This window comes from Cucumis sativus, chromosome 6 (assembly GCF_000004075.3).
Source record: "Cucumis sativus cultivar 9930 chromosome 6, Cucumber_9930_V3, whole genome shotgun sequence".
Classification (NCBI taxonomy): domain Eukaryota; kingdom Viridiplantae; phylum Streptophyta; class Magnoliopsida; order Cucurbitales; family Cucurbitaceae; genus Cucumis; species Cucumis sativus.
In genome coordinates this window covers 30,625,467-30,652,903 of record NC_026660.2, presented here as the reverse complement: position 1 = coordinate 30,652,903, position 27,437 = coordinate 30,625,467, and the positions used below count along the sequence as shown (strand labels likewise).

The 27,437-nt window shown below is 34.4% G+C and overlaps 6 protein-coding genes across 8 annotated transcripts; 4 read left to right on the top strand and 2 right to left on the bottom strand.

Moving 5' to 3' along the window:
• The first annotated feature begins 2,731 nt into the window (after window positions 1–2,731).
• On the top strand, window positions 2,732–6,287 carry LOC101209169 (probable WRKY transcription factor 35). The gene is made up of 3 exons (XM_004134843.3): window positions 2,732–3,723; window positions 4,330–4,470; window positions 5,311–6,287. The coding sequence occupies exons 1-3, from the start codon at window positions 3,008–3,010 to the stop codon at window positions 6,017–6,019; spliced, it is 1,566 nt and encodes a 521-aa protein (XP_004134891.2). The 5' UTR covers window positions 2,732–3,007; the 3' UTR covers window positions 6,020–6,287.
• A 4,549-nt stretch (window positions 6,288–10,836) lies between these two features.
• Window positions 10,837–16,339, top strand: LOC101208679 (alpha N-terminal protein methyltransferase 1). 3 transcript variants are annotated; one of them, XM_011660031.2, is made up of 8 exons: window positions 10,837–11,280; window positions 11,397–11,455; window positions 12,349–12,468; window positions 13,114–13,215; window positions 14,478–14,532; window positions 14,764–14,861; window positions 15,503–15,621; window positions 16,120–16,339. In XM_011660031.2, exons 1-8 carry the CDS (start codon window positions 11,010–11,012, stop codon window positions 16,121–16,123), a joined length of 828 nt encoding a protein of 275 aa, XP_011658333.1. In that variant the 5' UTR covers window positions 10,837–11,009; the 3' UTR covers window positions 16,124–16,339. The 3 variants fall into 3 exon arrangements, with proteins under 3 accessions (XP_011658333.1, XP_011658332.1, XP_004134551.1); XM_011660030.2 differs by having other exon boundaries at window positions 16,115–16,339; XM_004134503.3 differs by lacking the exon at window positions 16,120–16,339 and having other exon boundaries at window positions 10,838–11,280; window positions 15,503–15,902.
• Window positions 16,340–16,917: 578 nt separating this feature from the next.
• LOC101208923 (eukaryotic translation initiation factor 3 subunit D) lies at window positions 16,918–19,031 on the bottom strand. Its single transcript, XM_004134504.3, has one exon. It carries the CDS (start codon window positions 18,880–18,882, stop codon window positions 17,182–17,184), a length of 1,701 nt encoding a protein of 566 aa, XP_004134552.1. The 5' UTR covers window positions 18,883–19,031; the 3' UTR covers window positions 16,918–17,181.
• Window positions 19,032–19,788: 757 nt separating this feature from the next.
• LOC101209416 (berberine bridge enzyme-like 4) lies at window positions 19,789–21,628 on the bottom strand. Its single transcript, XM_004134844.2, has one exon. It carries the CDS (start codon window positions 21,626–21,628, stop codon window positions 20,015–20,017), a length of 1,614 nt encoding a protein of 537 aa, XP_004134892.1. The 3' UTR covers window positions 19,789–20,014.
• Window positions 21,629–22,053: 425 nt separating this feature from the next.
• Window positions 22,054–24,033, top strand: LOC101209662 (berberine bridge enzyme-like 8). Its single transcript, XM_011660029.2, has one exon. It carries the CDS (start codon window positions 22,271–22,273, stop codon window positions 23,846–23,848), a length of 1,578 nt encoding a protein of 525 aa, XP_011658331.1. The 5' UTR covers window positions 22,054–22,270; the 3' UTR covers window positions 23,849–24,033.
• An 898-nt stretch (window positions 24,034–24,931) lies between these two features.
• LOC101209907 (berberine bridge enzyme-like 14) lies at window positions 24,932–26,794 on the top strand. Its single transcript, XM_004134846.3, has one exon. The coding sequence runs from the start codon at window positions 25,092–25,094 to the stop codon at window positions 26,673–26,675; it is 1,584 nt and encodes a 527-aa protein (XP_004134894.2). The 5' UTR covers window positions 24,932–25,091; the 3' UTR covers window positions 26,676–26,794.
• The last annotated feature ends 643 nt before the right edge of the window (window positions 26,795–27,437 follow it).

The following is a 27,437-nucleotide window of genomic DNA, read 5'->3' as shown; positions in this document are numbered from 1 at the left end:
GACCAGTAGCCCCCATATACAGACAAAATTCTTCCTCTCTATATAATTAATAAACAATAATGTGTGTGTTTGGATTAAGTTAACACAGAAGTTAATCTAAATGTACTTAATTTTCAAAACTATTTAATATATCAAAGATCTCCATTTTTAAAATTTTCTTTCCTATCACGAAAAGTTGTAAAGCAAGTTATTGTTGCAGTCCTGGATTTTACTTCTTTAGTTTATATAATTCCATCATCCCACGTAGGAAAATAATTAATACTTCATAATGTGTAAAGTACTAGTAATGTATTAATGGTCGATGTGTAATAAAAAGGTAGTGGACATGTGTCACAAACGAGCAATAGTATATGGAAATTAAATCATTATTACAATCAAGTTGATGAAATTGCAGGCATCTTTGTTATATAATTTTTCTAATTTTCTTTGTGAAAAAATAAAATAAATGTAATCCAATCGTGATGCCAATAATTAGCGGAGAAAGTTGGCAATTTTATTATTTTATGAGTAGGGAATTTGTAAAATAAAATAAGCATATGGTAAGGGATGATTTATGAATTAATTAAATTAATGTGAAAGAGGGTTGCATCACATGGTCAATATATATATATATATAGATATATATATATATATGGTAGGGTTTTCTAATACAAAAACCCCTCTTCATAAATTCTTTTCTTAAGATAGAATCCCACTTCTCTTTTTGTTCTATTCTTAGTTGTCTTTAGCCCTTTGTCATGTTACAACGTGTGGAAGGCAACCGCTCAAAAACAAATTGCTTTTTATTTCTTGTATGATTAGATTAGATTAGAGAGACATATTCAAAGTTACGCCTTACATACTCGTAATGATATTATAATTGTAGGGGTTGCAAGGAGATATAGGAGGAAGTAGTAGTAATGGGAAGTGGAGGGATACCCCCTTCCTTTTTGTTGAGAAATATGTCTGCTTCCAAAATCAAAACATTGGGTGGGTTACAAAAGGACGTAACGGAGCTTGGGGGAATATAAGGACAATCAAAGTGTGTTGGTTCTTTCGAATTCAAAATTCAATTTTAGTTATATATATATATATAGTATTGAGGGGTAGTATATAAATATAATGAATGTAAAATATATAGAATGAAAATAATTGTGTGGGTGTCAGACGAAGCATGTGGACAAAATCAAATAGAAGGGGGGAAGAAGATCAGTAGTGTGTCCAAAAATTATTAGAGAAGAGAATGGGAATACAATACAAAACAATACTCTTTTCAAAATAAATAAATAAAAAGGCTTCTTTTTCTTTGCTTTTCTTTCCGTTTATGTGTTCTCTCTGTTGATGCAGAGAGATTCTCAAAATGTCTCATCAACACAATAGATGAGATGAAGATGAAGTTGTGGTGTCTGTGATTCCCTAAATTATCATTGCCATTTTGAATTTTCCATTCTCCTCCAAATAAAATTATATCACATAAATTTTATTATATTTGCAATTTCATAAAAACAATATTAATTAATCATCATATGCTAGCTATATAATTACAGTATTTGCTGTGGTACTCCTTTATTTACATTATTCATTTGTGTTTAACTGTAACAGTGGACTCCACTTCATTTAATGAAGAATGAAGTGGCAATGGCAATGGCAATGGCAATGCATGGCAATGGCAATGGCACAACACCTCAAATACGTACCTACAATAGTATTATACATTCAAATGTGACAAGTAGGAAATGTGAGAATTGAGTCCTTAGTTTTATTATTGTATGTGACAACTTAATTTGGTGTGTGTGATATTATAAAGATGAAGGAATAATTAAAAAGGTATATGTGTGAGGTGAGGAGGGGTAGTGGGAAATTAAAGTGCGGCTACTAAAAATAGTTGTAAGTGCAAAAGGATACAGTAATTTGTACAACAATACTCATCTCTTCAACCCCATTTTTGACTTTGGGTGGATCCCCAGCAACTATTTTTTCTTATATTTGATCACTACATTATCGATCAAGTTAATGGTATAGAACGTTTCTCCCGATGACTTCGGTACAATAATAGTTGTACGTTTTGAACGACCTTTTATTATATGAATTTCTGTGTTGTTTTTATTTTTTAGGATATTCATGTTACACCATATACCCTTTTGTTTATATATGCATGATAGTAGTGAAACATAACAATGTACCATACTGTTATCACCATTATAAATTTAGGAACTTAATGATTCAATTAGTATTTCAATGTAACACAGCTTTTGTTTGAAAACGAAAACCATAAGAAAGAGTATAAATACAAGTAGATACTTATATATTTTATGTCTACAGTATCCATCAACTCTTTATGTGTGTTTGTGACCACAAGATATCACTTTTGTTATAAATAAAATAAAACAAGAACCCATTCTTTATTTGCTGAAAACTCTCAACTTTAATTAACCCTTTGCGTGTAAGAGAGAGAGATCAATTAAAATAATAAAGTGGGAGAGAATGAATTAAGATGAAGTAATTAATCACTCCCAATAATTAAAAAGTATAAACATTTGACTATCAAGTCAATGCCCTTTTGTATTGGAATAACGACATGCTTTCAATTCCAATAGAGGTAAGTTTCATTGATTTATTATTACCTATCCACAGAGAGAGAGAGAGAGAGAGAAAAGTAAAATGTGGATGAAAAGATATTATTACATTTAATTTCACAATCCTCTATGTAGAAGTCGAAGTATAGAATAATGGAAAATGTAAAGAAGAGAGAGTTATAAGTTATATATATTTAATTTGTGTTTAAAAAGTCAGCGACTTTCTCTTTCTAATATTTCTCTTTTCTCTTTCTCTCAATCTCAAAAATTGTTAGTTTATTTGATGACATTACGACTTATATAGAAGGAAGAAGAACCCCATCAAAAGGGGAAATAAAGGGGGAGTTTTTTTTTTTGAAAAGAATCTAAATTTGTGTGTTGTTATAAAGTTTTAGAATATTGAGAGAGAGAGATATTGAGAGGAAGGGTTGGGGGTAGTGATTAACTTTATTATGTTGTTGTTGTTTGAGATGGAGAATTATGAAGAAGTAGGTGATTTGACTGATATTGTAAGAGGAAGATCATCAACAACAACAACAAGAAGCTCTACTACTACTACTACTACTACTACTTCTTCTTCTTCTAATTGCAAGACTGAAATATTAGCTGATCATCATCTTCAAGATTCCACCTCTTTCTATTATTCTTCTTCATCACAACTGCTGCAACTACAAGATCATCAACATCATCAGTACAATTTTGGAGATCCATTTTGCAGTGTTGTTGCTCCTTCAGTACTTGATCATCATCTTCATCAACATCATCATCAGCTGCCTGTGGATAATAGTACTAATATTAATGCTTTTTTCAATGGAATTTCTGCTTCTTCTACTACTACTACTGCTGCTGCTGCTCATCAAGATCATGAAGATCATCATGAGGTTATGAAGAGCAGCCCTTGTAATTCCAATTTATTCTCACGTATGCTTCAGATCTCTCCTTCACCCAACAAATTCCAAACCATTTCTTCACTTACGAATAATTCCCCACCTCCTTCTAATTTCTTAATTTCAAATCATTCTCCTACCACTACTACTACTCCACTGCATCCTGATCATCACCTTCATCATTTTCTTCATCATCATGATCATAATAATAATAATAACAATAATACCTCCTCCGCCCTTCACATCTCTTCTCCTCGGAATCCCCCCGGTATCAAGCGAAGGTAATTCAACAAACTTCTTACTTTTGTTTTATTATTGCATATGAATTTATCTAAATTATAGGGTTTATTATTAGTTTGTTAAATTTAAGGGGTTTTTTTATCCCAAAAAAAATAAAAAAAAAAAGGGTTTGATTTAGATTGGCGGTAGAGTTTGAAATTGAAGGATTATTTGTGTATATATAATATAATTGTTCTTGATTGGGAGATTTAGAGAGGGGGGGTTGTAATTATCAAAGCTGAAAAGGTGGGGGGAAATTGCTACAGAGGTTTGCCCTTTCATTGTATAGTTGTTATCAAATCCAACTTTTTCTTTTGTTAGTGTGTGTGTGTGGGTATGGTGTTGCAAAACCCACCTGAGAGAATTGATAACTGTGGTGTGTATTTGTTGATGCTCTTGTCTTTTTCAGTTGCTTCTTCAATTATTCTCCCTCTTGAACAAATCACAACCCCCCCCCCCCCCCCCCCCCCCAAAAAAAAAAAAAATGCAAATAGGGCTATGGAGAAAAAGTGGTTATTGATGAGAGGGGGAATAATTAATTATAATATATATTTTGGTGAGAAAATGAAAAGCATATATAAATATTTGTGTATGTTGTTGTGTTACAGGAAGAGCCAAGCAAGGAAGGTGGTTTGTGTTCCAGCTCCAGTGGCTGCCAGTAGTAGACCAAATGGGGAAGTGATTCCTTCTGATCTTTGGGCTTGGAGGAAATATGGTCAGAAACCCATTAAAGGTTCTCCATATCCTAGGTAATCCCTTTTCATCCTTTTTCATTTTATGTATATTCTCATTTCTCATTCTGTTTTTAACTTCCACATTTTTTGCTTTTTGGGTTGCACCTGATCTTGATGATCTTATGTTGCACATATACCAAGTTAATTTTACTCTTCAAATTATTAAGTTTATTACCCTAGCCAGCTAGCTAGCTAATAGTTTGTTTTAATCCTTCTTTTTTCCCTCTATGCACTGTTAAATTTATATGGTTTTTGAAGCCTTTCTGTTTCTTGGGAATTACATTTATATAATTCATGGCCATTCATTTCACTCCCTTTTCACATATGTGTGTGGCTTTGTAGAGTACTCTTTGATCATCAGTTTCATCTTTTTGACCGCAATCGCGCAATTCAATATTATCCCAAGTAGTCATACAGAATATCTCTTAGGCTTGGAATAATAATAATAATATTAATGTAGAAACAAACATGAGACACACATATATTGTTACTCCTATATGTATATATATAATATCACTTCAGTTAGTAAATTAAAAACTAATTAAAGGGTAACTAGTAAAAGATTTATTAGTCCACTCAAAACAAAGATGCTAATAAGATATTTCTCATTTTCAAAGAAAATAGAAGTAGATGGATTCAAGGATGAGAGTGTTCAAAATACATATGCAAACTACCCATTATCAGCTAATTTGAATTCTAAACTTATGAGTTGAATAGTTATTGTAGAGTTGTTTCGTAAGACTAATCAACGTGGACGTAATTAAGCTAACATGTGTATTCGAATATTGGAATTGTAGTAGTTGTAATTGAGAAGAGGAAATTTGGGATAATTGTGTGTTGTGTGTTTAATTTCAGGGGGTACTATAGATGCAGCAGCTCAAAAGGATGTTCAGCAAGAAAACAAGTGGAGAGAAGTAGAACAGATCCAAACATGTTGGTGATAACTTACACATCTGAACACAACCATCCATGGCCAACTCAAAGAAATGCTCTTGCTGGCTCTTCAAGATCATCTCAACAATCATCAAAAAACAACACTTCTACTATTACTACTACATCTACTACAACACAACCCAATTCTTCAAAATTAGTCCATCATAAAAATAAACAAGAAGTTCAAGAAGAAGAAGAAGAACAAGATCATGAAAACAACAACGATGGAACGACAATGACATTATTATCATCAACAGCAGCAGTAGATGAAGAAGCATCAAATAAGAATAATAATAATGTTAAGGAAGAGGAGATGATTGAGAATGAATTGATGATGAGTAGCACTAGTGAAGGAGGGTTAATTGATGAAGATCATGATTTCTTTGCAGATTTGGAAGAATTAGAAACCGACCCATTAACTCTCTTGTTCAATACAACTACACAACAACAACAACAACAACAACAACATCTACAACAACCACCTCACAAATTAGAGCAAATAATCAAAGGATCAGCTGCAGCTGCCTGCTTACACGACGTCGTTCCATTCAATCATCTTTTTGATTGGCCTCCTCCACCTCACCAGGAACAACCACCACCGAGTTCTCCTACCAACAGAGGTTTTTATTAAACACACACATTATATAATTCCCCTCATAAAACTCTTCCTTACTTCAAGTAATTCCTTTTACTTATTAATTCTCTTTCTCCCCCATATATATTTATTAACATTCATATATATTTGGGTGCATTTTTACAATACCACCAAAAAAAGAAAAAAAAAAACATTGTGATTTTTGTGATTTCATTAATATTCGATGAGGTATATATGTTGGTTTGATGCACTAGTCAAAATAAATGTTAAACTATTATTTCAGTCTCCACTGTATACATTGAAATTACTTGTAAGTGTTAAATTTAGTATCTAAAAATTACTATTTTTATCCAACTAAATCTAAGATCATTTATTAAAATGTATATGAAGAAAAATGTAAAAAAAAAGAAAGAAATGTGGTAGTATTTAAAGCGGAAAAAATAAAAAAAGAAGAAAGGGAATATAGGTTGTGAGTGAGATGGGACAGAAAGTTGAGGAACAGAAGGTTTGAACAGTGAAAAGAAGTACATGAATCGGAGACATGATTGGAAAGCTCAGTAATTTAATGATGGGACTGCCCACCCCCTCTTTCCCCTTCATCTTCCCATTCCCCTTCCCCTTTCACTTAATATAATCATCCCTCATCTTCATTAACTCAAATTATTATTTATGGTAATTTTTTACCCCAAACAAACATTCATGTTTTTCTCTCCCTCATCACTCGTCTTATCAAATGGATGTGGAAAAGAGTGTTCAACAAACCAAGCATGCTTTTCACTTCCTCCCCATTTCTCCTCCTCTTTTTATTTATTTCCATACACAACAACAATAATTTTCCCCTTTTCTTTTCCAAATGTTGTACCGTACTACCTTTAATTCTTTTTGTTCATATATATGTGTGTGTATATATGATATAATATAACTAGTTTTATTATTATTAAGGTCGTTGTATTTTATTATTCTATACATTTGATGTTATGTTGTCACTGTGCTGATGTTTGCAATCCTCTTCTCATTTTCGGCATGCGGATTTATTCAAAATTAAATCTCCTCATCTTCTGTTTTTGCTTTCCAGCAAGTAAGATGAGCTTTGCACGTCGATACTCTCTCTACTCAGTCTTTTTTCCTTTTGCATTTGACCACACCCTAATGTGTGTATATATAAATATATATGCTACCTCACTAACTATATACTATATAAATATAAATTTTACAAAATCAGATTATATAAGATAAGAATGACAACATTGTTCCACGTAGACCTGAAGGAAATTTGAAAAGCAAAAAACTATGATCAGTAAATTAAAATTTGTAGACCCTCACATATATGTATGGCAGTTCTAACTGTACGATATAATGTCTACTTTTTGTCACGAGTTCTTATCTTATTTTGATACAAAACTTAGATTAACGTTCTCAGTTTTATTTAATAATAATCTCTTGAATATTTAGATTATAAACTAATTAATTACTACGAGACAAGAAATAAACTACGTTTTTACTATTTAGTATTATCCCAGACAAAACAAAAAAAGTTTCATACCAATAGATACATTGTCTTCATAATTTCTCATAATCTAACCCATATGAAGAAACTTTTGTCGAATTGATTTAACTATTGGTACTCTTATATAAGATAATTTAATGCTTCTTGATTTAGAGTATTGTGTGTTTGATCACAACCACACATCTCTGCTGTATAGCACATTCTGACATAAGTTTAAAACAGAAAAATAAGCCTCCATATATATGATCATCTTTATAAAGTAGTATGATACTGATTACTTTAGTTACATATTACCAACCCATATGATTCTCTCTCTCTCTCTCTCTCTCTCTATATATATATATATATATATATATATATGGAATGGTATTTTCTCTACTTCTGGTATGACTTTGGAAGCCTAATATAATTAGGTTGGCTGGATTGGTTGTAATTGATTAATAGGAGGTTAAGAAGATGTAGTTTATCCATAATTAAGAGTAAAGTCATACAAGGGTTAAATTGTTTATATAGACAAATGATACTTGGTTGAATTTTATAGTATTTTTGTAGGTGAAGGAAGTTGATATTATTTTGTAGGACATGATAACAGAAACAAAAGAGATAAATTTGATGAGGGTTTATAGATTTGATGACTAATTAAAGTGGCATGCTGCATGCTTGGGTTTGGCCTGCTACCTTTTTAACTATATAACTGTTTGAGTTGACAACTTTTAAGTTACTTTCAGTGGTTAATTAAAATTATTAATCATTAAAATCCTTTCTCAGCAAAACTAGAAAGAAAATGTAAAAAAAAAGTAAAAAGGGTTTTAAACTGTGTTTTGAGGTGGAAGCATATAATTATATTATTTTAGCTTTGGGATTCAAAGCAAATCCCCTTTTCATCATTGGCAGATACACAATATAATTTTTGTTAGAAACATTTGCAACTGTATGCTTATGATTCTGGTCCATTTGAAGCTAGCCCTTTTTCTTTCTTTTTTAAAAAAACAAAAACTTTAGGTTATATATATATTTGGGTGGAACAGTGACACTAAGATTAGTCAAATCCATCAAACACTAAGTTAAAAAATTCACTCTTTTCCAATCAAAGTCACTTCAAAAGCCAAGAAAGAGCATGATGAATTGTTCAAAGAAAAAAATAAAAAGATGCAATACTATTATTATTACTAATACTAATATTAATAAAGTTAACTTTGTGTGTTTTGGTTTGTGTTGATTGATGGGATTTAGAGGCATTATGGGTTTTGGATGAAAATGGGTGTTTGTGTGTGTGTGCAAGTAGGATGATGGGAGTGACTGTTCCCATGATTTGAAAAGATTGAATTGGGGTTTATATATATACACATATATATATTAAAAATTCTTTATTGACTTTTTTTTTTTTTTTTTTTTTGAAAAGGGGAATTTATTGAACAATTCTTCTGTAATGCCAATTATACCTTTTGAATTTTGCTTGGTTGTAATTGCACAATTCTTTTTTAATGCCACACCATGCAACTTTTCTCAAACCCTAATCATCAAATTCTCCAAAAACAACTATATTTATAACCTTCAAATGGGATATATATACACTAAAGTGTAAAAAGTAACCTTTAGTACCCTATGTAGTATTAGCCCTAACACTCCAACTTTATTATATATCAATATTAAAGTTTCTATATGAGACTTCTTTAATCTTTATCTTTTATCTACAACCCTAACTCTTAGGCATTGAAATTCAAGATTGATTGAAATAGGTATCCAATAGAGCACTGAGATGGAACTGTTTAAAGTTATTGATAATCATTGTTTGAATTTTAAATAAAGTTTATTTTATTCAATACTAATCAGATCTTTAGAACAACAACAATGATGGGATGTTGCAAATATATATATATATATATATATATATATATATATATATATTTGAATTGTTTTTCTTATCAGTTTCCATTAAGGGGGTGGCATTAATTAAGAGTCAAGGAAGCAATTAATTAATTAAGAATACAAGGTTTTACTTTCCTAATAACCCTAATAATTAAATGTGTGCACATGAAACATCAATTGATTAAGAGATACAAATTGGTGAGCCCCCACTGAAAATGAACAGGTTTATTTGTCAAAAGGCAAATGGATATGTAGCCTATATTGCTAGTTGAGACAATATATCTATAATTAAAATCACTTTCATCTTATCTTTAGGTATAATAATATATGATTCAAATGAGGGACCCCAAGGCTTTAATCAGTCTCATCAATCAATCTCAATTAAAATTAAATACTGCCAGTGTTTGTTTAATTGGTTTAGCCCTTAATTAAACACACACACACATGTCTGTAAGTATGGTGGAACCTTCTGATTTTGACTGCTAATTAATTAGTTACTGATTTACACAAACAAAAGTTTCCCCCTAAGTTACAAAAAACTGAACAAAACACACTTTGAAATTCACTCCAAACTTTTTTTACTAATAAAGAAAAAGTGAGAAAAACAAAAAGCAAGTAATAGTTGCAAAAGTACACATAAAAATATGAAACGACAAATGCAAAAATAAAAGAATCTAAAACACATTTTCTCCTTCTAAGCAATAATTTGCGAGCTAGAGTTGGAAAATTCAAACTTTTGATTTCTCACGATACGTGTGACAAGAGCTTATTAATTAGAAAGATATTGAAGTCGTAAATTAGGTCGTTAGTTAGGTATAACGAAAGTTGAGTTTGAGTGGTGTTAGAGGAATGAGAGAGAGTGTGAATGGGGAGAGGGACCCCATGGATGGGGTAAGTGATAATAGTGATGAAAAATGAGGTTGGGGAGTTTAGGGTTTCTGTAGACGATGTGCATTATTAGTGGAGGAGAAAGGGATTGGTATTGGCCCTCAATGCCTTCCTTATGCCTTCTGCCTCCTCTCCCTTTACCACTCAACAGGATTCATTGTGTGCCCTTCTTGGTATTATTTGGGCCCCCAAGAAAAAGGCCCAGCATTTAATTGGGCATATCAGTAACACAAAAGCCCATTCCTTACATCTTGATTTGAAAGAAAGCCCAGCCCGCCCAATGAAAAATATAAATATTTTCGCCATATGAAATATAAATAAATATCAACCAACCCTTTGTTGAGATGAAATTTCTCACCTCTTAAGAGTAGGGATTTTTAGTTGATATAAGATAATTAAATTGAGTAAAGTTCAACTCTCATGTAATTAAATTTCTCCAAATTGATATTTAATCACATTGTTATTGTTCTAATTGATTTAAGGATATACAAAATATAGAGTTAATTGTTAATGTTATATAATTAAATCTGACTTAACACCATCTAATTATTTAGCTAATTAATGAGATAAAGAAAGAAAAGAAAAAGGAAGAAAAAGATTTAGTTTTTATTTTTCTTAGATTTTGGAGTTTAATTTGGTAATGAGTTGCGGGAAGCAAATCGGTGAGGCAAGGAGGGAAGAGAAATCAGAGGAGTGCCACAAGAAGGGAGACGAGGGGCGGCTAAAGCAGAGTCAAAAGAGTTGGGCAGAAATCAGTTGGGAATGGAGGGGAGCGGTGCTGATACAGACGGCCATGAATTCAAGAATGCGGAGGAGATGTGGAGGGAACATGTTGGAAACCCCACTAAGCGCACAGAATGGTATCGTGAAGGTGTAGGCTATTGGCAAGGTGTTGAGGCTTCTGTTGATGGGGTGTTGGGCGGCTATGGCCATGTTAACGACGCCGATATATTGGGTAGTGAAGTTTTTCTCAAATCCATTTTGGTCGAGCGTTTCTCTTTTGCTGGAAAAGACCGCCCCCTTGTTGCTCTTGGTATCTCTCTTTTAACCCATTTCTTAATTTTCTCATTCCATCACTTTTGCTTATCATTGCCCTGGATGAGTTGTACTTTTTAGTTAATGCTACTAATGCTTGAGCTGCTATTCCAGATTGTGGTTCTGGCATTGGGAGAGTCACCAAGAATCTTCTTATTAAGTATTTTAACGAGGTAACGTAAGATGATGCAAATTGCCTTTTGTTTCTGCCATGTTACTTTCTTACTTTCTATCTGCCTGTCTTGGAATCCATTGTGTAACTTTTACGAAATCGTGTTTTCCTTGGTTTTTAGCTTTTGGTTTTTACTTCGTCTTCGTGCAATCTGCTTGGCAGCTTGAAAGGTGGACATGATCATATGGATAGATGTTCAGTTTTCACAAGAGTGGCTAGAAGAACTCTTATTGAGCTGTCGGGGATTTAATGCTCGTTTTTTTTTCTTTTGTTTTTAAAAAAACGTGTATTGAAGAACCAAACGACTGATGAATATTGTGGAATAGCTGTTCAATTAATTGAATTGCAGCGCTTCCATATCTTTTTTAACATAAAAGGAAGTAAGATCACAAACGTTTATAGGTAAAGTAACCGTGTGGAATTTAGATGGAATTTTGATGCTTTTGCGCCAATAATCCAGTGAACGTAAAATTGGCGGTCGGATGAACTGTGGGGCATCCTGTCTTCTTTCTATCCACATGAAACACTGGAACGTTGTTGGATATTGTTATACATAAGATAAGAACAATGAGATCAATAACCGCCTCACTCTATAATAAATTTAGTTTCCCAGTGCATACCCCTATCAGAATACCATTATTGAGGTTGGGCCATTTCTGTATGACCATTTCCTTGACTTCAAAAAATGGTTTTCCGGTTATTGACATGCTCTGATGTAGACTGTCATGATTCTGGAATCAATGGTTTGTTGTGACTCTATATCCAATTTTCCCAAGCATTTAATTCCACATTATACTTCATGTGAATTGCAGCAAGATATCGCTGTTTTGTTTTTTGATGTGAAAACTTTACTCCTACAGATAATTTGTTTATTTACCTCTTTTTGAGTCTTAGGTTGATCTTCTTGAACCTGTATCACATTTCCTAGAGGCTGCTCGTGGAAACTTGGCTCCAGAAAATAATGGGCCCTCTGATCTGCACAAAGCCACTAACTTCTTTTGCATGCCTCTACAGGTATATGTAATCAATTGATATTCTATCAGTTACAATAAGACAATTTGTTATTTTTTGTAGTTGTGTTTGCTCAAGACCTTCTCTTTCGGTGTTACTTGGTAGCTTGGTAGCTTATGTACCTTCTAGCTTGGTAGCTTCTCTTTAGGTGTTAATTTAGTTGTTACTTGGTAGCTTATGTACCCTTTTTTAATATGAAAGGAATTTTGGTTTTTGTGTAAAGAGCACGTCCTCCCCCACTATGAAACTGAAAGGAGAAAAGTTATAAGAAACTGGAGAATAACTGCCAATATGAGCATAGGTCCATGGTTAGGACAATATTGTCGAACTCAAGTAAAAAGAAACGGGGAAACAATTTTTAATATTGCTAGATGCCACGGGATAGAGGTTCAACATTCAGTAGGTGAGATATTGTATTGAGAAGTTTTATGTGTAAGTTGCTTTGGTATCTTAGTTGATGCTACGGTGCCTTTGGATCTCCTCAATCTTCTGCCTGTGGATATCTGATTTACAGTAGTAAATTATGAATACCAAATGTCTATCTGCCTGAATTTTCTTTGACATCCATGAATTCGGCTGTATATTTATTGATTTAGGGTGCCAGTCGTTTTCTCTTTTCTAAAACATTTAGATTTACACTACTGCTAGGAATTCACGCCAGATGCAGGAAGATATGATGTTATTTGGGTTCAGTGGTGTATTGGACATCTCACTGACGAGGACTTTATCTCGTTCTTTAAAAGAGCAAAGGTAAGTTGTGTATATATATATATTTTTCTTGAATCAAGCTCTGAAGAATTTTGTTACTTGAGTAATTTATCATTTCTCGGTCCCTTTGGCTGTAGTAATGTGGTCTAGCTGTCAGTGTCAGTTCAACCGTTCAAATGGTTTAGATCTTCTCATTTTTCTCTTACCTTATCTTTAAATTTCTTGTTTTCCACAATGCCACCTTTGTTGTTGTGGAGTTCTTCTATTGTGGGTGATATATTTTGAATTAGCTACTAAAACAGTCTTGAATATGGAAATGATAATGATGAAGGCCAATATGATGTTCACATCAGAGACTAAGATGTCGTGAAAATGTCAGCAGAAATACTGGCAACAAAGTTTACTTCATGGAAGCTTGAAACATTTAGATTCAAACCTAAAATTTCAATCTATATATAATTTTAGAAAGTTATTAAAAAAAACTTCATGTACGAAAATTTCAAATAACATCTCAGGGAAATATCTTTTTGATAATATTTATATTGAAAATAGAGATCTTAATATTTTATCGATTAGGAACTAGGTGCTCATTTCTCAGAATAAAGTAGAAACACAAGGGTAGATAAGATATGTCCACCTAGTTAAGGTTTGTATAAAGGACTTTGAGTCGGTATTGATGAGAAAATCATCATTAGTGCAAACAGAAAAAAAAAAGGTGCATATTGGAATTTTCAGGTCGAAAGCCTAGCAAACATCTCAATCTCCTCTGGATCTCTTGCCTTTTGTTTGTGAATACTTTTTCTCTTTGTCCAAACTCCCCAGAATGGCTATGAATTGATTTCTCAAAAAAATGTAGGCACCTCTTTTACACTGAAAGATGAAACGATCATTCATTTGTGGGTGTTGACTTGAAAATAATTCTGACGCAGTGAGTTTTATGGTGCTTCTTGTAGATGATAAGGTCATTCTGGACATTAATTATTATGGTTCTTTTCGTTCACTGTTTTCAGTTTTCCTTACCCATTGGTGTTTTTTTTTCTTTTCTTGCGAAGAATACATTGATAGTTGTTCATGTTTCTGCTAACATCAACAAGTAGCCTGTCTCTAATAACATCTGGCGAGTAATAAAATTTTTCATTTTTCTTGCAACTCTCATTACAAACAAGATTCTGATAGCTGGGCTTAATTCTGCTAGATAACTCCTTTCTCAACCGGACTTATTGTTTGAATATTTAGAATTAAGTATGCCATGACTGCAGGTAGACTATAACTTATTATGGCTCTAATCATTCATTACTTTTCAGTTGGGCCTAAAAGCTGGCGGAATTTTCATCCTCAAGGAAAATATTGCAAGATCTGGTACTTGCCATTTTCTGTTCTTTTCTTTATGAATCCCATGCTGTCTAGTAACAAGAATATATTATCTCAATTTCAATATCTGGTACCTGCATTCAATGAAAACGAATTTCATTGTTTCATCTCCAATAAAGTTTCTGGTTTTGAAAGAAAGACTTTTTTATTTAGAGCATGTCTGCCTTATTAACCTTCGAGTGGGACATATCAGAACTCAAGTGTTGTATTTTGTTGAAGGGTTTGTATTAGATAAAGAAGATCGAAGCATCACAAGATCTGACTCCTACTATAAAGATCTATTCAACCAGTGCGGACTCTACATATTTAAATCAAGGGTAAAGTCACTATCCATTTGGTTCAGTCTAATCTATGCTACTTTTGTTTATTTTCGTCTCTTCGACCATCAAACAGAATTGCAAATGATTTTCTCGGTTATTTTATTTTAAGTCCATTATTTATTTCTCAAATTCATGTTTGCAAATCACTTCTAATAACAAGATATTTAAGATAAATGTAATTTCATCTGATTATGTTCATAAAAGGCTCTTAAATTTCTACACTTCTAGTAGGATGCCTTCTGATCTCAAAATATTGAAATTAGTCTTGAGAAGTTGTAAACTAGTTCTATCAGCATTTCTGCTTTACCTCATGTACTTGGTTTATTCAAATTCCCTTTGGTCCTATGGAAAACAATGGATTTAACAGAAAATAGAGTTATATTTCATGTTTGAAATGTGAACTAGTTAGAGAGTTAGATAGCAACTTGAACCATAAGGTGAGCTGAGACCCATCATTTTAAAGAAAAGCATACCTTACCCATAAAAGGATTGGAATACTTAGATTCAATATGAATAAATTCGTAACTCGGAGCTCCCAACTCAATCCATGAACATGCTTTTATCTAGGTTTACCAACTCTGAAATTCCTCCTATATCGGTGGACTGATTGTTTTCTATTTTGTGGTTGATGTTTTTAGGACCAAAAGGGATTTCCCCAGGAATTATTTCCTGTGAAGATGTACGCATTAACTACAGAGGCCCCCAAGAGGAGTTCTCGCATCAAAAGGGAACAAAGCAATAGACCTGGCGTTATCAAGTGAGGAGCTTCACCTCATTTCTCTCCTTTCTGAATGAGCCAGTATCAATCAATATATACATTTGTAGACGGGTACTTTTTAACCTTTTATGTAGATTGCATGTCTGTGTAAGTACATATTATCCCAAGATTCTCGTAGAATGTCATCTTGTCTTCAAGTGATAAGTATGACCTACTTCCCTTAGTCTTTGTTAACACTCTGGCTTTGATTGTCGAATACTCCCGTTTTAAAGATCTGAACAAAAGCAAATTAGAAAACCCAAGTTTGTTTTAGAGAATGATTTCTTGGTCCAACTATTTTAACCTGTTTCTACACTTCCTGGATTGTTTGGAAAGATATCTTCATTTGTAGTTGAAGATAAACTGCTTGTTTTGCAAACAAATACATCTTAACACTGAAAGACAATAAAATGACACTTATATTAAAAGATCTGTATATATTTGGTATACATCGATATTATAATTTCTCAGCTGTATTTATTTTGTGTGGTAGGCCAGTTGACATACAAATCCATAGTAGATGGAACTGGAAACACCAAGCTTCTCGTTTTTCATACTTGCAAGGAGATGCCATTGCCATCCGCCCCAAAGCCCTTTACCCTTTGCTATGTTAAAACTTTAAAGTGATGTACATTGCATAATAGTCTTCTCTTACTCAATGGTTCAACAGTTAATAGTTCTTCATTTTAATGAAAAGTTGTGATACTTTATATCTACAGCCATTTGAAAGAGTAAGGAACGCCGAGGAAAGGTAGTTTATCAATGATTTTAGCAATCCATATACTTTAGGTCCGTATAAATGTTGATAAATGTGTAAAAGTACCCTACCTAATGAGTTCAGCAGTAAGAGAAAATGTTGACCAAATCAAGCACGAAATGAATTAATCTGTCAAGTAGTCAAATAAAATAAGCGAAAGAATAAGCAACCAAATAACACAATAAGACGAACAGCTTTTATATCAAATAAAGCTAATACACGACTAAAATAAGTAGTGTTAAATACAAACATATAGATTTGAATCAATTTCCCCCTCTTTAGCCATATCAGTCCACTATTTAAACTTGATTTACTTATCAACATAAACATAACTCTTCAGTAGAGATGCAAATTAGTCTGACACCAAACCAATGACAGATACGTTCACTTTACCTGCCACCATCTGAAACCTTATAAAGTTATGCTCACGTTCGACAATCTGAATGTTGTGGATGGTGGGTGTATCAAATCCTTTAAGCATCACGATTGATGGGTGTATCAGACTAACTTAATCGAAATAGAATCCATAAGCCAAACTATAAAAGAATCCATAGAAATATATATGATTGATGGAAAGAACTCATGTTCAAAACTTCCATAACATCATAACCGGCTGTGCTAGCAAAAGTTTTTAACAAGTGAAAGTTACTCGAGCAATGTGTCATATTATGCTTGTTGAAATTCAAAACCAATATAAATAACAATCTTAGAAAAAGGAAGGACGTAGAGAAAGAAACAAGAGATTAAAATTTTAACTTCCCCGGGCAAGTTGGAAAAACAACAATGGATGCGATGCTGCTGACCTAAGCTTGAACAGCATCAACCTTCTCTTCTGCATCATCCGTCGCCGCATTAGGAGTGACACCATTTTCATCTTCTGCTGGTGGTTGCACTTGATCCTCCTCAGCCAGTGGCTCCTCAACATAATCATTCTCAAATGCATCTGCAGGAACCTCATAGATCCTAACTTGAGGTTTCGATGGATCCTTAACCAAAACATACTTACCTTCATTCAATTTCATGCACAAATCCACGATTGATTTAACAATACCCCACATGTTAGAAGTATTCAAGTTAATTTGACCTGCAAAATCCTTAGGTTTGTATCCAACCACAGCTAAGATGACATGGTTAAAGTGATCACGAGGATGAACCCTAGAGACGTATCCCAATTTCATCATATCTGCACTAGCCAACAGGGCTTGAGCTGTCCATTTTGCTAATTTATTAGCATTGTTCTTCAACTCAGTAGCCAAAACAGCACCCCTCTGTGTCTCCAATTTCTGCCTCCAATCAACACCAGAATATTTGGGATCAAATTCATTAAGAGCATTCAAAGTCAAGAACGATCTTTGCTTATTAACCTCCATTACACTTTGAACCTCACACCTGGCTACAAGATACATATCATCATCGAGTTTCCACCTCCTATACCTATAAGCAACAGAAGCAACCTCCTCACCCTCATTTGCAAATGGGTTTGGCTCGTCAAAGGCCACCTTATTTCCATCCCTAACTAAAACTTGCTGTGAAAAGTTCTGATTAATGTAAGCAGCTTCAACACTGAGTGAGTAAGCAGAATTGATATCATCCTTCGCCTCTGGTAAGGGTTCCTGAGAGGTCTCGTGGACGGCAAGCAAATCAAGTTGTGACCCATCTCTCTTATCAAAGAAAAGCTTGTTACCAACACGCTGAACCACAATATCCCAGGAGTAGACCGATCTCGTTGCGCACATAAGTGTAGAAAGGATGGCATCGGTGGCAAAAACTGTGGCTTTGTCCTCGTTTGCTAAACGACGAATGACAGGATCGTCAGTAGTAGTTACCTTGAAGAAGTTGCGGTTCTTGAAGCGTTCGAGGCGGCGTTCGTTCTTGGGAGTGATTCGGTCGTATGCTCGATCATAGAACTCTAAGCCGCCGCAGAGAAGAAGGTCTTCGGGCTCGGGAACAGAGAAGGACAGCTTTGAGAAAGTGGAGAAGGGAATCTGATCAAGCATGTTCCATTCAGGTTGAATTTCCACAGAGGATTTGAAAACAGCAGCTTCACGACGAGGGGCATTGACATTAGACCTGTTGAGGTTGTAAAGGCGGTCACGGCGAGCCCGCTCCTTCTCGGCCTCACGCTTACGAGCTTCAACTTCTTCGTCGCGGCGCTGAGGTAGTTGCGTCCTTTGTTGATTGAATCGCCATTTAGGGCCAAACTTAGGGCGCGGAGGAGGCTTTCCATCAACCAAACGAAAGGACATGTCCTCATCGGCATTGGCAGGAAAGGAATCGTCATTGGTGAAATCAAAGACGGAATCGGAAGCAGTCTTGGGGCGACCAGGGTTATTCATGGTTCGAGTCCAATCGGCAATCCGGCCAAGCTTATCGGAGCGAGAAAATGGGGCAAAAGGGACATTGAGAGGGAGGTTAGAGGAGGCGACGAGAGTGGCGGTAGAGTCCGGAGGACCCCAACCATCAGGGTTGTAGGGGACAGCTCCCACTTCAAAACCTCCGACCATGATTGAGGATCAGATCAGAAGGAGATTGGGAAGAGAAGAAGAAGAGAGCAGGAGAGTTGGAGAGGCAACGAGCAGCAACCTAAAACGGCGGCCAAAACCCTAGCTTCCTTCTTTCTTTTCTTTGCCTCACTATACACTGCTTCAAATTACAACTCTGCCCCCTATACAACCATTCTCTTTTCTTCGTTTTCGTTTTCTTTTTCTTTGCAAAAATATTTTATTGGTCTCCACATTTTTCATAATTAAATTTTATCATTATCTTAAATTTCAATTATACTCATAACGCTAACATCACATTTAAACCTCAATTTATATCCATTTAACCATAAATTAATATAACTATTAATTTATACCATAAATTAAATTTTTCAAATTTAAACCCTCAAAACTTATATAAATTTAAATAAGTTGATATTTATAATAAATTTTAAAAACTAAAAAAAAAAATATTTCTACCCACTTTGTGTCAATATTTGATTAAAAATAATGGTAATAATTCTTAAAATTCTTTTCTAGATTAGTTAATGGAATCTTCCAAAATAACATTAATCTTGAGAAATTGAGAAAATTGTCAAAAATGATAAAGTTAGCAAAATATTTATATTATAAACTTTTTATGTTTTAGTTATTTTTTTGGTAGATTTTTATTTTTAGTGGATTTTTTTATTTTATTTTATTTTTTGTCTTGAAGGTAAATAGTTTATCTTTTTTATTATTTTGAAAAAAAAAACTATTTTTTAAGTGATTTTTTTTAAAGACACTGACTTTTTTTTTCAGATTATTCATCATGCCAATCTATGTCTAATGACTTCTAAAATGTGTGTTTTATATTTAGAACTGATAGAATTTAGACAAATATAAATATAATGTAAATAAATTAGATCATTTTTGCTATATTTAAAAACTTCTCGTACTCTATTTATGAATAGCTAAATAAATAGGAAGAATATAACATGGAGTGAAGACAATGTTTATTAAAATGCATAGGAACTAAAATTAAATTAAACCAACTTTTAAAACTATTGGAATCAAAATGACATTATATGGACTAAACTAATATGAACTCAACTAGAGGAGTTCATATCGGTTGAAGCTTACAAAACCACTATGAGTTAATGTATTAGTAGAAGAATCAGGCACCCAAATACTCTTTCGGCAATGGAGGAATACTCTGTTCGTTTCTAAAGAAATTATCAGGATCCACCATCGTCTTCACCTTTACCAATCGATCAAAGTTCCCTTTAAAATACTTCCTTCCGTATATTTCTGCAATTCCCTCATCCATTCCACTGCCTAAATTCGCTCCAATGTCAAGATCTCTGTAATTCAAAAACGATTCTCTAGGACTGCATGACACAAACGGAGTCATGAAATCATACAAACTCTTCGACATGTTCGTATAAAAGTTTGCAGCTTCAGCACCTTCTTCAACCCACGACAATGGATACTGAATCAAAAACAAATTCCCAGCTCTATGTGGAAATGGAGTAGCTGACTCTTCAATCTCCCACATTCTTCCTCCATATGGATTCCATTGCATCACCAAATTGGTGTTCTTGAATCCAACCATCGTTTGCCAAATCGCAGAAATCCCTTCCTTCGGGATCGGCTTCTTCACATAATCGGATCTACTCTTGAAGAAATTAGAGCCATTGTTTGGTCTCTCGAGCAGAAAATCAATACTGTTCCCTTTGGGGGAATTGTACCAAAACAAAGTGGATTCAACCCATTTTCTCTCGCTACAATCACTTTCCGTCAAACCCAATTCAGGGAAATACTTATCCATTAAAGGAATGAGAGATTCAGTTGTTCCCAGAAACAAACTAATAAACGAAACTTGTACTGTGAATTTTCCTTCTTTTGTTTTGGTGTCCACTACATTATGCATTGCTCTAATAAACAACTCCTTGGGTAGATTAGGAGCCACAAACTGCCAACGGTGAGCCACATCGAGTGCACCCTGTTCTATAGTCCATTTCTTATTGAAAACCGTAACTTTTTCAGGGACTGACACTAATTTGATCTTCCACGAAATAACAACTCCAAAACTGGCAGCCCCACCTCCTCTAATAGCCCAAAACAAATCTTCACCCATAGACTCACGATCATGAACCACACCATTTGCATCAACAAACAGAGCATCAATAATATTATCAACTGAAAGACCATATTTTCTCATGAGATTCCCATATCCGCCGCCACTAAAATGGCCACCGACGCCCATGGTAGGACAAACCCCAGAGGGAAATGCAAGGGTGGGACTGAATTCAGCAATACGATAGTAAAGTTCGCCTACAATGGCGCCAGCTTCAATCCACGCAACGTAATCAGTGGATTCTTTAGAAATGGTAATGTTACGGAGATTGAACATATCAAGAAGAACGAAAGGAACATTGGAGCGGTAGGAGAGGCCCTCATAATCATGGCCGCCACTCCGGACTCGTAGCTCAAGACCGGTAGAGTTGGCACAGAGAATGGCGGCTTGGACATGGGTGGGGTTGAGAGGTGTGAGAATGACAAGTGGTTTGGGGGTTTGTGGGGTTAGAAAACGGAGATTTCTGTTGTAGGATTGAAGAACAGAAGAATAAGAAGTGTTCTGAGGAGTGTAGATTACATTAGAAATGGAGGGTGAAGATTGGATTGGAAGGCAATCAAGAAATGTTTGAAGAGGTGTTGATAATTCACATGAAGATGCTAATGAAATTAGTGAAACAAGAAGAAGAAGGATCAAAGAATGAGGCAACATTTTGTTGGATTAGTAATTTTGAAATGAGAGTTTAGATGAGAGAGCATATATACATATATTCTATGCATATGGAAAAGGAATGTGTAGTACGTTGAACAACGAAATTAATTGTCCTTATTACTATCCATTTAATTGGAATATTATTTGGGTAAAGAGACGTTTCAAATATTATCAAATTGTTACGTTAGTTTATGGTGAGTACTAACTATAGATGGTGACAAATTTTCCCTATTTATATTGATGGTAATTTTAAAATAAAGTAATTAAGATTTGAGTATAATAATTTAAGACCTTTGGTTGAAATATGAATCTAATTTAATATAGTAAGAGATGTGGACAAAGATTAATGTACAAATTAAGAGGAGGGGGCATGCCCATGAAATTAGGGAAATTTGACCTCATCCCATTTATAGAATATTTAGATTGACCACTAATCAACAATCAATCAAATTAGAGATCCCAAAACAAAGCCTTTTTTCTTTTCTTCTCACAATTAATTATTTCTTAAACAATATGGATCTAATTTATTACATAACTAACTAACTAACTAACAAATATAGTAAAGAAAATTCTGTCTTTTTACTTTAAATCCCCATCCAAACTCCTCGAACAATCTAAGTCTTCCATTAATCTATTGCAGCAATGTGGACTTCATCATCTTCTTCTTCAATCCTCACATTTTTCTCTCTCGTTTTGTTATTTTCTCCATGCGTATCCTCCGCTAATGTTCAACAGAGCTTTACTCAATGTCTGACATCCAATTCAGACCCCAAATTCCCCATTTCTGAAGCCATTTTGACCCCAGACAACGCTTCCTTCTTACAAGTCCTCAATACCTACATCAGAAACCGCATATTTCTAAGCCCCACTACCCCAAAACCACTACTGATCGTCGCTGCCAAACACGCATCTCATGTTCAATCAACCGTTGTTTGCGCCAAACGTGTCGCATTAGAGATCAGAATCCGCAGCGGTGGCCATGATTACGAAGGTTTATCTTACGTCTCTCAACAACCCTTCATCATTCTCGATCTCTTCAACCTTCGAGCCATCAATGTTGACATTCCAACCGAAACTGCTTCGGTTGAAGCAGGGGCTACCATGGGGGAACTTTATTACGCCATTGCTAACCAGAGCAAGACTCATGCCTTCCCTGCTGGAGTTTGCCCAACACTGGGTGCTGGTGGACATATTTCAGGAGGTGGGTATGGGAATTTGATGAGGAAATTTGGGCTTTCTGTTGATCATGTTTTGGATGCACAGATTGTTAACGTTGAAGGGAAGATACTAAATCGACAACAAATGGGTGAAGATTTGTTCTGGGCGATTCGAGGAGGAGGAGGAGGAAGCTTTGGTGTCATTCTCTCATGGAAGATCAAGTTAGTTCAAGTCCCAGCAACTGTGACGGTTTTTGAAGTTGGGAGAAAGATTGCAGAAGGAGCAATAGATATTTCTTGGGAATGGCAGAATGTTGTGGACAAGTTGGATGAGAATCTGTATTTGAGAATGATGATGCAGACAGCTTCAGAGGAAAATGGACAAAAAACAGGGAAAGCTACGTTAGTGGCTCTGTTTTTAGGGCCACCGGAGAAGCTTGTGGAGATTGTAAACCAGAACATACCCAGTTTGAAACTGCAAAGACAAGAGTGTATTGAAATGAGTTGGATTGAATCGACTCTGTTTTGGGCAAACTTCCCAAATGGAACAGCCCCAGACGCGCTATTGAAGAGGGACAAACCAACGGGATCATATCTGAAACGAAGATCGGATTATGTGAGAGATGTGATTTCAAAGAAAGGGATTGAAGATATATGGAAGGTACTGATAGAGATAGGAGTTGGGGGTTTGACGTGTAATCCACAGGGAGGGAAAATGAATGAGATATCAGAGACGGCAACGCCATTTCCACACAGAGCAGGAGTGAAATTCATGATTCAACACTCTTCAAACTGGAAGGAAGATGGAGTAGAGAAAGAGAAAATAGAGTTGTCGAGAAAACTGTACGAAGCTATGACCCCTTTTGTGACGAAGAATCCGAGAGAAGCATTTTTGAATTACAGAGACATTGATGTTGGAAGTAGTGGAAATTGGAGTTTGGCAGAAGGAAAGGTTTATGGGGACAGATATTTCAAAGGGAATTTCGAGAGATTGGTGAGTGTGAAGACGAAGGTTGATCCTCAGAATTTCTTCAGAAATGAACAGAGCATCCCCACTCGTTGATTTTCAATAAACCCTTTCAATTCTTCTTTCTTATTATCATGACAAAATCAAAATAATATGTGTTCAATCAAAATAATATGTGTTCAATCTTCACCCACAATACAATTGTTGTATGTATCATCACCGCATCCTGATGCTGATTAAACAAATAACATAAATTTCTTCATACATTGGTTTTGCATGGAGTTATTGGTCTCCTCCATAAATGATATGACAACTTGGGGCATTAAATTATAAAAGCATATATCATCAAATGTGGTTGGAAATCCAAGTGAAAAACAATTAAATCCAATGTATTTATCTCCTTTACTTTCTAAATTGATAAACATATCATTAAATTGTGTTTTTTGTTTCATGAATCATACAACAACATAACTTTGCTCCATACACAAACAAACTTATATAATCTCATCTGGAAATTAAATTAAAAGGTCTTTGATAATAACCCTATTTTCAATTCTCCTCTTTCATTTTTCGAGTTTTTGAATGTTAAATGTTATTTTTACCAATGCTTCTTAAGAGGTTCCTTCAAATCTACTATTCTTTTCTAAATTGAATACAGTTTATTAAGAAAGTAAAAACTATTCTTGAAAGATGGGAAGGAAGCAAGAATAAATTTTATGGAATAACTTCATGTTCTTACAATATTTATTAACTTTAATTAGACAACATTTATAATTTAAATATACTCAATTCTTCATTTGTAATAACCATATATTTTTATGTACGTGAATATGAATGATATCGGGGATTAAATTTCTAGGATATAACTTACTAAAAAAAATATTGTAATGATATCAACCTAATTAAGAATATGTGACCTCATTGACATTCTTTCCTAATTCACATTCTTTCCTAATTCACATTCTTTCCTAACTAAACTAACCTCTTATTCCAATATGACTTGTAATTAACAAGAAATAACAATTAAATTAATTCCCATTAAATCAAATCCACAAATAAAAAGAAAAATTAGGAACTGCTTAACCATTATTTTGTATTTTTTAAAATCTTAAACTTATTTAATTCCAATGCATATTTTAATTTAGGTATAATTGTATAAACAAATAGTGTCTATAAACATAATTTTGAAAAACTAACCTACTAAAAAAGGACTAAAATAATTGTGTTTGTTCTTTTAGATTCACATAAATATCCTTTCTAAGCCACACCAAAAATTCATCAAAAACTTTCACATTCCATCACTCTTCACCATTGCATTTTACATTGCATTACACACTATATGATGTGGTTTTCATCTTCTTCAATATTCCTCACATTCTTCTCTCTCACTTTCATCTTCTCTCCATTGCTATCATCTGTTTCTGCTCAACAGAGCTTTCTCCAATGTCTATCCACCACTTCACAACCCCAATTCCCCATTTCTGACGCCATTTTCACCCCCAACAACTCTTCTTTCTTAACAGTTCTCAACTCCTACATCAGAAACCTCCGGTTTCAAAACCCCACAACCCCAAAACCTCTATTCATAGTCACTGCCAAACACTATTCCCATGTCCAGTCAACCGTTGTTTGCGCCAAACGCGTCGGCTTACAGATCAGAATCCGCAGTGGCGGCCATGATTACGAAGGCCTCTCTTATGTCTCCCAACAACCCTTCGTCATCCTCGATCTCTTTAATCTTCGAGCCATCAATGTCGACATTCCATCCCAAACTGCTTGGGTTGAATCAGGGGCTACCTTGGGTGAACTTTACTACGCTATTGCTAAAAAGAGCAACCTCCATGGCTTCCCTGGAGGAGTTTGCCCGACTGTTGGTACTGGTGGCCATTTTTCTGGAGGTGGGTATGGGAATTTGATCAGGAAATTTGGGCTCACCGTTGATAACATTTTGGATGCTCAGATTGTAAATGCTGATGGGAAGATTCTAAACAGACAAACTATGGGGGAAGATTTATTCTGGGCAATTCGAGGTGGAGGGGGAGGAAGCTTTGGAGTTATTCTCTCGTGGAAGATCAGCTTAGTTCAAGTCCCATCAACGGTGACGGTCTTTGATGTTGATAGAAAGATTGAAGACGGAGCAACGGATGTTGTTTTTGAATGGCAGCAAGTTATGGACAAGTTGGATGAGAATCTGTTTATAAGATTGATGTTGCATTCATCCAAAGGGGAAAATGGACAAAAAACGGGGAAAGCTACATTGGTGGCTCTGTTTCTTGGGCCAGTGGAGAAGGTTATGGATATTATGAATCAGAACATACCCAGTTTGAAATTGCAAAAACAAGAGTGTTTTGAAATGAGTTGGATTCAATCGGTTCTGTTTTGGGCAAACTTCCCAAGTGGAACAGCTCCAGAAGCGCTATTGAGCAGGCAAATGGCATCAACACCATATCTGAAGAGGAAATCAGACTACGTGAGAGAACCCATTTCAAGAGAAGGGGTGGAAGCCATATGGAAGGCGCTTATGGATGTTGAAGAAGTGGGTCTGACATGGAATCCATACGGAGGGAGAATGAGTGAGATATCAGAGACGGCGACGCCATTTCCACACAGAGCAGGAGTGAAATTCAAAATCCAATACTCTTCAAACTGGAAGGAAGCAGGGGATACAGAGGCAGAAGAGGAGATAGCGCTGTCGAGAAAACTGTACGAAGCGATGACCCCTTTTGTGTCGAAGAATCCGAGAGAAGCGTTTTTGAATTACAGAGACATTGATATTGGAAGTAGTAGGACATGGAGTTTGGAGGAAGGAAGGGTTTATGGGGAGAGGTATTTCAAAGGGAATTTTGAGAGATTGGTGAATGTGAAGACGAAGGTTGATCCTCAAAATTTCTTCAGAAATGAACAGAGTATCCCCACTCGTTGATGTCTTTTTTGTAAACAAACCAGCAAAGATGAATGAATCAATGAATGAATAATGGTTTCGAGTTTGAATTATTATGAATGAATGAATGAATGATACTCAAACACTTTCATTGCCTACAATTCTTAATTGCATTTCCTTTTTCCATAGAAAACAAACACACCCATTTCCACAATTATTATGTATAAATACCTTTCTATTCTCTATCTTCTCAAACTTTCAAACATCATTTAACAATACCTTACAATTAGTCTTAGTTTTATTGGAATTTTCTTTAACTATTCAAATTTTTCATAACTTTTTATTCTATTTCTTACACCAAATTTTCCACCACCTAAAATAAAAACATAAAATTCCCCAACACCTTACAAATTTTCAAAATAAAAATTTCTCCTTAAACATATTAAAACAAAAATTAATCAAATAAAAAAATTATATTTAACTAATCATTGTCTTAGTATGTTAAAAAGAGAAAATTTTATTTTAGAATTTTGTGGGATTTTGTGGAATCTTATATTCTAACTTATTTCTTTTGGTTTTTAATGAGAAAACGGGTATAAAATTTGGGTATTTTCTAACTTTTTAATAGTTCAAAATATTTTTGAAATCAAACTTCATCCTGAGTTATTTTAAAACCTTTTAAAAATTTAAGACTTGTATCTTTTATAATTTTAATCTTAAATAGAAAGTAGTTTTAGAATTATAATTCTTTTTTTTTCTATATTTTATAATAATTTCAATATTTATTTTTAAAAAATAAATAAA

Excerpts from the sequence above, each read along its gene's own strand:
- LOC101209169 (XM_004134843.3), top strand. The coding sequence starts at position 3,008 with ATGTTGTTGTTGTTTGAGATGGAGAATTATGAAGAAGTAGGTGATTTG. Across the intron at positions 3,724-4,329 it reads CCCCCCGGTATCAAGCGAAG|GAAGAGCCAAGCAAGGAAGG; the intron begins GTAATTCAACAA and ends GTTGTGTTACAG. Across the intron at positions 4,471-5,310 it reads AAAGGTTCTCCATATCCTAG|GGGGTACTATAGATGCAGCA; the intron begins GTAATCCCTTTT and ends GTTTAATTTCAG.
- LOC101208679 (XM_011660030.2), top strand. The coding sequence starts at position 11,010 with ATGGAGGGGAGCGGTGCTGATACAGACGGCCATGAATTCAAGAATGCG. Across the intron at positions 11,281-11,396 it reads CCGCCCCCTTGTTGCTCTTG|ATTGTGGTTCTGGCATTGGG; the intron begins GTATCTCTCTTT and ends CTGCTATTCCAG. Across the intron at positions 14,862-15,502 it reads TCTACATATTTAAATCAAGG|GACCAAAAGGGATTTCCCCA; the intron begins GTAAAGTCACTA and ends TGATGTTTTTAG.
- LOC101208923 (XM_004134504.3), bottom strand. The coding sequence starts at position 18,882 with ATGGTCGGAGGTTTTGAAGTGGGAGCTGTCCCCTACAACCCTGATGGT.
- LOC101209416 (XM_004134844.2), bottom strand. The coding sequence starts at position 21,628 with ATGTTGCCTCATTCTTTGATCCTTCTTCTTCTTGTTTCACTAATTTCA.
- LOC101209662 (XM_011660029.2), top strand. The coding sequence starts at position 22,271 with ATGTGGACTTCATCATCTTCTTCTTCAATCCTCACATTTTTCTCTCTC.
- LOC101209907 (XM_004134846.3), top strand. The coding sequence starts at position 25,092 with ATGATGTGGTTTTCATCTTCTTCAATATTCCTCACATTCTTCTCTCTC.